Source organism: Patagioenas fasciata, chromosome 3, assembly GCF_037038585.1.
Source record: "Patagioenas fasciata isolate bPatFas1 chromosome 3, bPatFas1.hap1, whole genome shotgun sequence".
Taxonomy (NCBI): domain Eukaryota; kingdom Metazoa; phylum Chordata; class Aves; order Columbiformes; family Columbidae; genus Patagioenas; species Patagioenas fasciata.
The window spans coordinates 121,961,381-121,972,721 of record NC_092522.1 but is presented as its reverse complement, the minus strand read 5'-3'; the positions used below and the strand labels follow the sequence as shown (position 1 = coordinate 121,972,721).

Here is an 11,341-nt window from a genome sequence, read left to right as displayed (position 1 = left end):
TCACGGCCCCAAGCCTGACAGTGTTCAAGAAGAGACTGGGCAACACCCCCAGACTCATGGTGTGAACTCTGGGGTTGTCCTGTGCAGGGACAGGAGTCGGATTCAATGATACTTCTGGGCCCCTTCCAACTCAGGACATTCTGTGGTTCTATGTGTGTGCATTTGTGGGTCTGTGGATATCAGGAATTCACCCCATCTTCTCCGCCCTCCCCTGCACACAAATAAAAGAGTTGCGCACCAACATGTTTCTCCCTGAGGACACACAAACACACCTCGGCAGCAGGAATGGAAACCACCATCTTGTATTGCGGACAGGGGGTAAGGGATTCCCGTGGGAACATGGTCCAGCTGTCCAGGGTTGCCACTGTTCCCAGAGGTGCTTGGTTCCTCTTCACAGCATCGTCCTGACCATGTTGGGAGGGCATGGGGTGGTCTCAGAGGGCTGTTCGGAGATCGGTGCCGGGAACGCAGAAGGCCATCAGGGATACCATCGGCTGCAGGAGGAAAGGTCAGGCGGTGCCTGTCCCAACCAGGGCAGCAGGGAGGGCTCCATGTCCCCATGCCCTTGTGCTGCGTGTTCTCCCCTCTTTCTCCAACAACCTCACCTCCCCCTCCAACAGGCAGCAACCCCAGCCCTTTGTGCAGCCCTGAGCCTACCTCCGACAGCAGAACTCTCGCTCAGAGCAAATGCCGACACGGCCAATCCCCGGAGGGCAGGACCCAGGAGAGCAGAAGCCCCCACGGCGCTGACAGTCCTGGGGTGATCCTCGAGCGAGGGACAGCCCTGCAGAGTGCAAAAAGAGGAGACCTCCAGCATGGCCCTGGTCTCTACACGGCCAGCGTTCGCCCACCCCTATCTGTCACCTGCCCCAAAATGCTTGGGATGGCATTTGCAGCAGAAATCAGAAGGGTATTTATGGCACTTGGATGGTACCATCCCACAGCAGTCTCCAGGAGAGGGTCTCCAACTTATCTACTGGCTCCCTCCTGGCACACGGGAAGACTCTGAGGGTGGAGGCAGGATCTGCCTTCCTCCCTCCTCCTCCTCCTCGTCTCCAGCGGAGTTGCTGTGCCCAGTGTTGCTGGCTTGGAAAGACATAGACCAGGGGGTATGGAGAATCACAGAATCACAGAATGTCGGGGATTGGAAGACCTCAAAAGATCATCTAGTCCAATCCCCCAAGAAGTCTCATTCCTGGAGAGCAAGAGCTTTGCTACAAGGTGCTAGCCACAGAATCTGCATCATGAGCCTTTCCTTAAAGATCTCATGGAATCACAGCACGGTTTGCGTTGGAAGGGACCTTCACAGCTCATCCAGTGCCACCCCTGCCGTGGGCAGGGACATCCTCACCAGCTCAGGTTGCTCAGAGCCCCGTCCAGCCTGGCCTGGGATGTCTTCAGGGACTGGGCATCCACCACCTCTCCAAGGAAGTTGGACCAATATTTTACCATCATCATTGTAAAAGAATTCTTTCTCATACCTACCCTGAGATAGAGGTCTAAAGGTCCCCGGGGGATGCCACAGCAACTGGGAAAAGTCACACAGGACTCATGATCTCATTTGGCAAATCCTCCACTTTCCCCTACGAAATATTGACAAAGGACAAATCCTCCACGTTCTCCCACACGTATCTTACCTGCTGCTCCCCGGAGCATCGCCAGGAGGAGAGCGCAGAGCAGAGGCAGGATCCGCATGGCTGGGAGCCGCTGGCACGTTCTCACTCTGGGGAGGAGAGAAAGGAGGCAGAGATGAACAGGAGGGTCCCCGCCTGCATAGCACTTGTACAGGGCTGGGGACAAGGAGAAGGAACAGCCTGTTCAGCAGGAGATGTGGCCAGTCACCAGTGGGACAACACTCGGCAGCCCAGAGTAGGATCTTCCCACGGCCTCTTGGCTCCTGGCAGCAGCAGCAGTTTGGTCCCAGTCAAGTGATGTCTCCGTGTGGCAAAGTGTCCCTTGGGATGGCTGACACCTCAAAACATCCAGCACAAAATCTCCTTCTCCTTCTTCTCCCTTTTCCAGAGAAAAAGAGGCATCGCTTTCTCCTTCTGCCACCCCTGAGAAGGATTCCTAGGTCTCCAGTCTTGCGTCATCTCCGCTTGCATAAGGGGTGTTGGGTGCAGTGGTTAGCTGGACACGTCTTGGGACACGCCACGTCCCTGTTCGTTAGACCTTGGCAAGCGATCTGCTTTCACAACACAAAGGAGCTCTGTTCTCCTCCCTGAAGCGTGCTTTCTACGCTTCGCTTGAAAATAACTGGGAGGACGCCACATGGGATGACATCTCCGTACAACCGGCAATCTCGTGAATGACAAGCTCTAATTGTGACTTTGTTAAGGGTTTGTTGTGTCAAAAGTCTGCTGTATGTAACCCTTTATTGGTTCTCAATGTATTGATGGTGCCAGCTTTGTATACACTTTCAGCCTTGTTGCACATTCATCAAGCATGTATATATGTGTGTACATATATATAAAAAAAAATACCCCATATTCATGCATAATGTGTATTTCATAGAATCAGAGAAGGGTTTGGGATTAAAGGGACCTTCCCAGCTCCCCCAGTGCCACCCCTGCCATGAGCAGGGACATCTTCACCAGCTCAGGTTGCTCAGAGCCCCGTCCAGCCTGGCCTGGGATGTCTCCAGGGATGGTTCATCCACCACCTCTCTGCCCAACACACACCAGTATTTTACCACCATATTTGCTGAGTGATTACACGAATATACCTTCTATCCCAATACATTATCATATTTTATTACTCTTTACTGCCTCAGTTTCTCTCCCCAGAGAGGGAAATTGCACAAAGTATTTGCAGGTCTGTGCTGGGGGAATCTCTTGGTAGCCAACATGACTCTGTCGTGGTGGTCAGGAGCAGGGGGTTGAGGACAGCTCCTCGTTCCCTCCATCACCCCAAAACTAAGCTAGTGCATGTGTTGAAAAGCAACAGCACAGGGATGTAATCAGTTGCCACCTTAACAAAACTCTGTGCCACCCCTGCCATGAGCAGGGACATCTTCACCAGCTCAGGTTGCTCAGAGCCCCGTCCAGCCTGGCCTGGGATGTCTCCAGGGATGGTTCATCCACCACCTCTCTGGCCATCCCGGGCCAGGCTCTCATCACCCTCAGCACAAACAATTTCTTCCTCTTGTCTAGCCTGAATCTCCATTCTTTAGTTTAAAACTACATGATAAGTAGTTTAAAAAACACAATAATATCTCCCTGGAGCCTTCTCTTCTCCAGCCTGAACAATCCAGATTTCTCAGCCCAGGGCTGAACTCTTTCTGTAAAGCCCCTGGTCCTTAAGCAAAAATATCTTGCGCTGTTCCAGTTTGTGAAAGAAGCACTCACCTACCCTGGATTGTGCAAAACTTCTTAGGACATAAACTGTAAATTGCTGGTTTTGTTCCACTTGGCCACTTCCTCAGCTCTCCATCCAGGGGAATCCCTGCGAGGAGGCCGTTGGTCCAGTTTCCTGCCCTTCACAAGGCTGTGGTTTCACTGGCAGCGGAGTCATTTGCAGAAACATCTGTTATGAACGAGGCCAGATGCTCTCACAGAAATGGCAAGCTCAGGGCTACGAGTCAGCCCTCTGCATGTAGGTACTTGAACTGGTTGTTTGCCTTAAAGTGCCAGGACTCTTGGAGCAAAAGATGCATCATTTCTTAGAAATGAACTGGAACAACCAACAGTAGAAAAGGAGACAGAGACGCAAAGCTTTTTGCATGTAGGCACTTGGTTCTTTCTCTTAAAAAGTCAACCGTTACTGTTCCTACTTTTGCTGAGCATCTTCACACAGACCATGGGAGAGCTGAGGTCAGTTCATGCTGTATTTCAGAGATACAAATATATCCCTTCACCCTAAAGATGTGCCCTAATAGCAGCTGGCTCAGCCTGGTTGTGTTTGCTTTCAAATTCCCTCTGCTTGTGGGAAAGAGTGGCTGCATTCAGAGTGACGGTTCAGAAAGGTGCTCAGAAGGCTCTGGGGAGACATTATTGTGGGCCTTCAGAACTCAAAAGTGGCTTCTAAGAAAGATGGGGACAGACTTTTTAGCAATAGGACAAGGGGTGATCGTTTTAAAGTTAAAAGAGGGAAGATTCAGGCTGGATATGAGGAAGGAATTGTCTGCACTGAGGGTGGTGAGAGCCTGTCCCAGGTTGACCAGAGAGGTGGTGGATGAACCATCCCTGGAGACATCCAGGCCAGGCTGGACGGGGCTCTGAGCAACCTGAGCTGGTGAAGATGTCCCTGCTCATGGCAGGGGTGGCACTGGGGGAGCTTTGGAGGTCTCTTCAACCCAAAATATTCTGTGATTGGTTCTACGATCCTATGAAAGGTCCCTGGCCGGTGTTGAGCCCCAGGGTTACTCTGGCTCAGTGCTGGTTGGCCTGGGCACAGTCCCTGAGGTCGCCTGGATTTGGAGGCTGTTTGGCTGCACACGCATGAGCTGCCAACTAGTCTCAGGGCAGAAAACTATTTAACCCACTGACTTTGTCTGAAGGTTGGTTTGTCTGCACAAGGATGCTCCTGACCATGCAAGAGCAGCCCACTGAGCAACCTGCATCTTCTGAGTTTTCTGTTGGGGTTCAGGGCAGAACAGCAGAAACCTCTTGTATGATGAGTGATTGAAGTATCAGGGGTATTAGACTTCCATGCATGTTGCCTAATTGTCTCAAGCAATGTTGTAGGTCTAACTCCAATCTTCTGGTCTGCTGCTGCAGCTGGTACAAATTTTGCAGATTTACTCCAAATTTACATCAGCCAAAACAACAGAGGGTAAAGACAACATTCAAATCTTAAAGTAGGGTCACCTGCCCCATTTTATTCTCCTCAGTGTCTCCTCCTTAGTTCCCATAACAAAACAAGAGGCTGTTCCCATGTTTGAAAGGCCTGGACTAGGAGGTGGGAAAGTTTTCAAAGCAGATGTGCTATGAAACATCACCTGGAGAAGGCTTTTGTGCTCCCTATGGAAACAGCGACCAACCCCAGCTTTGGTCACGGCACGAGATTCCCAACAGGCGGAGAATACCCCAGCAATCATTCGATCAGCAGCCCAAGAGCGGAAAATATTTTGATAAACTACTTACTCCTGGTAAGTTTGACCTGATTTCAGAATCCCTGCTCAAATTTCTAAAGGCAAATAACACTTCTAGAGAAAAGAATGGCACCACCACATGCAGAAGCCACACAACCTCCCCAGCTCTCTCGTTTATTAAAAGAAGAACGGCAAATCCTCGATGACTGGTACAACGGTCCCCCAAGTACAATGGTGTGAGAAGCGATCATCCCCAGATCCCTGGAGATCATGTGCAATCAGCCACACTACAACCTACACAAAGGAAATAAAAATATTTAAGGGTTTTGAAGCCGGTGTTGATGGGGAAAATCCCGCTAAACAGGACATAACTGAAAATTTGGAAAGTCACCTTTGCCCTAGTTAAACCCTAAACTTACCATTTACAGCAAGAATGCCCCAAACGGCACGGACCCAGATAAATGTTGCCGCGAGGGCATATCCCATGGACGCAGAAAGTCCCACGATATCCACATCGCATATAAGGTCCTGGAGGTATTGCAAAGCCTGTGCCATAAAGCAAAAAAATTAAAAACGCAGGAAACAGTTGTTACTGGCATTTTGCTAAATTCCTGTGTGCTGACACCATGCCACACTGGTGCCCAGTGTCACGATGGTTCTAATGTAACCCTCAGAGAAAGGTTGTTTATGGACAGAACAACCAAGAAAATTCTCTAATTCCTTCTGCAGATGTAAGAATTGTGTCTGCAAGATTCCTTTAGGAATCCAGATGGACAGCAGAGATCTGATAAAAAACACTAATGTGAACACTTACTAGCCCTTACAATCTTGTAGGTCACCGTTAAGGAGAGATGCACCAGCTCAGCTGGGAGGCTGCCGCTTCTAGGGACAGAGAGATGAAGCTTTCTGTGCAGCCAGATTTCCATAGATTTGGCCGATTTCCCTTCCTATAAATTCCACCCAGGTCTCAAAGCAGGTCCTGGTGTCTAGCAGTCCATATTTATGGCCACCATACAAGGAAAAATTCCACAAAGCATGCAGAATGACACTTCCACATTGGTAAATACCCCATGCCAGGCGTTGCCCTCTGGGTCTGAGGCCAAGCAGCGTGGCATTGCCCTTAGTAACAGGGATAACATTTATTCCCCATTAAAATATTAAAATAGAATATCCATGTTCAAACTGTCTTTTTGGATGGTCACCAGCCTATGCTATTTCAGTAATAGTGTCTGGGTTTTATCTGTGAAAGCACTAGTTGGTTCAAAATCATAAAACCACAGAACCATCGAATCATGGAATCATTTTGGTTGATGACACTCTTAAGATCATCAAGTCCAACTGTTAAGACTGGCACTACCCCATGTCCTTAAGAACCTCATCTCCATCTTTTAAACCCCACCAGGGATGGTGACTCCAGCACTGCCCTGGGCAGCCTGTTCCAATGCCCCACAGCCCTTTGGGGAAGAAATTGTTCCCCACATCCAACCTCAACCTCCCCTGGTGCAACTTGAGGCCGTTTCCTCTGCTCCTGGCGCTTGTTCCTGGGGAGCAGAGCCCGACCCCCCTGGCTCCAAGCTCCTTTCAGGCAGTTCAGAGATCAGAAGGTCTCCCCTCAGCTCCTGTTCTCCAGCTGAACCCCCAGGTCCCTCAGCCGCTCCCATCACACTTGTGCTCCAGACCCTTCCCCAGCTCTGCTCCCTTCTCTCAACTCGCTCCAGCACCTCAAGGCCTTTCCTGCAGTGAGGGAGCAGACTACTAATTAGTCAGCATGTTGCCTGGCCCTGATTGATCAATAAAGATGTAGCCTGGCAGGCTGATGCATTCTGGATGCACCTGATTGCTTGCGAATCGATTAATTCCAGTTTCACAGTTCATCTGTGCAATAGCACTAAATCCAGCATATCTAGAAAGTGGAGAGCTTGTTCCAGCAATGAGACCACAGATATTCCATATGTACAGCAGCACATCCCTGGGGCATTTGATAGATACTCACGTGCTGTGTGTCACGCACACACAGCAGGACCCAGAAAATCTCAGGTAGAAATAAAGGAGTGCTGGAAAGGCTGAATTATACCCTTCTGATCCCAAACTGTCTGTGGGACATGGCAGAGGGTATCATAAGCAGTCTCAGCTCTTTCAAACTTTCTTCCAGATAAACTTCTTGCTTTATTATACCCAGAAGATAAGCCCTACTGAAAACAGCCCAAACACCCACTGTCCGTATTTGTATGTTAAATAAGAACATAGAATCATAGTTCGGGTTGGAAGGAACCTCCAAAGCTCCTCCAGGGGCACCCCTGCCATGAGCAGGGACATCTTCACCAGCTCAGGTTGCTCAGAGCCCCATCCAGCCTGGCCTGGGATGTCTCCAGGGATGGTTCATCCACCACCTCTCTGCCCAACCTGGGACAGGCTCTCACCACCCTCACTGTAAAAAATTTCTTTCCCACATCTGGTCTGTATCTCCCCTCCTTTAGTTTAAAACCGTCACCCCTTGTCCTATCGCAACAGCCCCTGCTAAAAGTCTGTCCTCATCTTTCTTATAAGTCCATTTTAAGTATTGAAAAGTTGCAATAATGAAACAAGCTTTCTGGTCCAGACCAAGGGAACACTTTGCCTAGTGTCCTTTTTATAAGAATCACCGTAAGTAGAGACTGAGGTAAGAATAAGATCAAACAAGCAGATACGTCACCTCTCCCATGGTCCTGGCATTCTACAGTCTTCCCCCATCCTTTACACCCTCAAAGCGCATTTTCCAAGCTGTTCCTACAGACATTAACCCAAATCTCCAGCAGTACTTGTTTGTAATGTACCATTCTCATGGATAGTGTTTAAGCACAATCGCTTTTTCTACACAACAAGGTGGGTTTCCAGACCCCTTTGCATCCCCTCATTAGACACAGCCTTTCACCACCACTTATGGTTGCACAGGTTTCTCCATCAAGTAAAAGCTACCAGTCGCATTTCAATCTTAACTCACAATCTTCTGCCTCCCCATCCCAACCACACGGTCCTGAAGCAAAGGATATTTGGAGAGCATGGAGCCATTTGTGCATGGCTTAAAAATATTTGATAACGAGTCGTTTCTTGTAGGGTGACCCAGAGACAAAGTGATTTAAGAGTCCGCAAGATTTAATGGGGAAAATGATGGTGCCGAATGGTAATTTTGGGGTCGCCTCAAGTACTGTCAAAGCAGACTGGATTTTCAGAGGAGTAACAAAGGCATTGAACTGATGGTTGGAGTGTTTGCCTGCAAATTTCATGTATCAGACGTATTCTGCCAACAAGTTCTGATGATGAGTGTGAAGAATCTTGGTGGGAGGCAGCTTGGCCACTTCCCGAGGGGACAGGACATCTTTATAAGACATCAGTGTCTCCTTTCACATAACCCCTCATCTCCATTTACATCTTACCTGCAGCTCCGTGAAATACCACCAAGAGGAGAGCAAAGAGCAAGGAAAGGGTTTTCATGGCAGAGGGTGGAATGGGAACTCCCGTCACTACAGAGGAAGGAGACCAAGACATTAATAAGAGGGTTGATCCCCAAAATAATAGTGGGTTGAGAAGTGACGTACAGAAATGTTCTTCAAGACCAATCACTGTCTAGAAGAGTCATTACACATTTTCTTTATAATGTCTATTGTCCTAAGGGTCCCCTGATCATGGCACAAGACGAAACTCCTGTGCAGAAAAATGTGATTTTAAATCCCCTTTTAATTACTGTATTAATTAACCAGTTATTTATCCTAAGTTGCTTGATATTTGCAATGCATCGCAATAAATTGGATTTGCCTTATGGAAGTTAAAGCTGTTCGTTCAGAAAGAAAAATAAGGCATTTTTTTCTATATTTACACAAAACAACCCAATGTGTGTTATTGAGCTTTTCTTAAAAAAAAAATAAAGTTCCTTCACAGCTTAAAATCCAGCTTCTCCCTATTCTTGCTTATGGGCTGTTGATTTTCTTCTGCTTCAAGAATTATAGGACTTCCAGGATAAACTTCTGAGCATTTGCATTTGTTCTCAGCTCTCTTCCCACTGCCAACAGAAACTCTTCCACCTTATCGATATTTCAGATTTCTAGAACTGACTCTTGGTAAGCCAGAGTCACTGCATAGTTAAGGCTATAACGGTGAAATACGTGGAAAATATGAAGTCTCCAGCCCATTTAAGAAGGACAGAACTTTTTAAGAGAGAAGGTTTTGGTCATTACCGGTTAAGAGGAGGCTCTAGGTTGGAAAAGTCCTTGGGTCAGTGTCAGCCACAACAATGCATCAAGATGAAGAAGCAGAGCTTGGTTTTATGCTGTCTCTGGAGGGTGGTGAAGGATGCTTGATCTCCACAGCCTTCTGGTGGCCAATCAGACAATCCCCGCAGCTTTGGGGAGCATCGGGGAGGTCCAATGAGTCCTCTCTGTTACCATCCTCCTATGAAGAACCAAGGTATTGCTTTCAAACTATTGCAGCATCGCTTTGGGAAATGTGCCAGCTGCACGCAAACTGCCTTGGGCCACCTCCATTTGTGCAACATCATCCGCAGCAGCTCGGTCAAGGTTTCTGTGCCATATAACCTGTGTATATCGGCTGAGGCTTGGTGGTGGTTACTCTCCAGCATGATAAAAAGGGCTCTAGAGGCTGCCTGGATGGTCGTTCTGTCCGGTTCGTTTGGAAGATGATGCTGTGTGATGGAAAACAGGACATAGTGGGTTCTGGTGGGATTTACCCATCAGATGTCCACAGGTACCTTTCGAAGACATGCCCCTCATTCACAACTTCTGGTGGCCACGGTATGGAAAAAAATCATAAACCTGAAGCTATCTTGAAGTTGTGTGGTTCAGGTAGCCTTAAATCATAGAATACGACGTTGGAAGGGACCACAAGAATCATCTAATCCAACCTTTCTTGGAAAAAGCACAATCTAGACAAGATGGTCCAGCACCCTGTCCAGATAAATCTTTGAAGCTGGAGAATCAACCACTTTCCTGGGGAGATTATTGCAACAGCTGATTGTTCTCATGGTAAAAAGTTTCCCTCCTGTGTCTAATCGGAATCTCCCCGGGAGTAACTTGTGCTCATTGCCCATCATCTTTTCCATGTGACTCCTTGTAAAAAGGAAGTTTTCATCTTCCTTGTAGCTAACCTTGAAATATTGGAACATGGTGCTGAGGTCTCTCCTAAGCTCCTCAAGGCTGAACAAGTCCAGTTCTCTCAGCCTTTCCTCATGTCTTGTGGTTGAGCACGAGCAGCCCCAGTCGTTCTTACTCAATTTAACTGTTATTTGAGCACAAAAGTAGTTACTACTTGATGGCCGTATCTCTACTAGGGAGCTCACCTGTGCCAGTTTTATCTCCAGGCCAAAAAGCAGAGTCTGAACATGTCCATACTGTTGGCTTCACCTCAATTGGTGCAAATTCTCTCTGGTGTCTCACAACTTTTAGGCTGCATCTGGAACCTGCGGGGAGAACGCAAGACCCAAGTTTGTGCCAAGAGCAGCTCTATGGCTAAATTGAGGAAAGGTGTCACGCTTAAGCTTGACTTTGCTTTTGTAACTTGAAAAGTCCTTTTTTTGTAAAAAAAAAAAAAAAGTATATTTTAATATAATGTCAGCCAGTCATTTGAGGGATGTGCAATGACTTCTAGCTCTCAGTATTAATTCTCCCTTCTTCAGCAACATGCTTTAGGTTTTGATAAGGGTAGTCATGTGTATCTCAGTGTTATTAATTAACTAGCCAGTTGTTTCATTTACCAAATAAAGCCCGGCAGGGATTTTTCCTTAAGCCCAAGACTCGCTGGTGGGGGCGCACTGCCTCTATCTTTCTTCAAAGGTTTCTTAGTCATTCCTTAGAAATGTGAAAAATACGTCACCATAAAACGAAAAATAATCATCAGCAAGAATTAGGTTTAAAAGAACTGCACTAAATGGGAAGTTAGGGCTTTTGTGGAAGTTCAGGAACAGGATTAATGAGCTGTCATTAATATTAATTACATCACTTTTGCTGTTGGAAAGGAAAATTTGGACAGTTCTGTCTATTTTGATTAAGAACATGAAAAAGATCTGCAATAGGCATTGGTAGGGGAAAAAAAAAGGTAAAGTATAACAAAAATCTAATAGTTATGAGTACAAAAGAAAAAAGGAAAATATGTTTGTTTGGGGTTTTTTTTAACTTTTGCACCCAAACATTTTCAGCACTAAGCACCTGCACTGTATATTAGACATTTTAAGCTACATATATATATGGAAATCAGTACTAGAACCATCCCAACAACATGGCATTTTAAATCTTATTTTTCATTTTCCATCATGCTGGGACT

At 47.2% G+C, this 11,341-nt stretch overlaps 2 protein-coding genes across 2 annotated transcripts; both read right to left on the bottom strand.

Annotated features, from left to right (window-relative positions):
• Positions 1–286: 286 nt before the first annotated feature.
• On the bottom strand, positions 287–2,266 carry LOC136100359 (gallinacin-5-like). The gene is made up of 4 exons (XM_065835363.2): positions 1,843–2,266; positions 1,638–1,723; positions 658–784; positions 287–494 (listed from the first exon to the last, which is right to left on the bottom strand). The coding sequence occupies exons 2-4, from the start codon at positions 1,693–1,695 to the stop codon at positions 479–481; spliced, it is 201 nt and encodes a 66-aa protein (XP_065691435.1). The 5' UTR covers positions 1,696–1,723; positions 1,843–2,266; the 3' UTR covers positions 287–478.
• Positions 2,267–5,447: 3,181 nt separating this feature from the next.
• On the bottom strand, positions 5,448–9,395 carry LOC136100421 (gallinacin-4-like). The gene is made up of 3 exons (XM_065835501.2): positions 9,244–9,395; positions 8,446–8,532; positions 5,448–5,578 (listed from the first exon to the last, which is right to left on the bottom strand). The coding sequence occupies exons 2-3, from the start codon at positions 8,501–8,503 to the stop codon at positions 5,448–5,450; spliced, it is 189 nt and encodes a 62-aa protein (XP_065691573.1). The 5' UTR covers positions 8,504–8,532; positions 9,244–9,395.
• Positions 9,396–11,341: the final 1,946 nt, after the last annotated feature.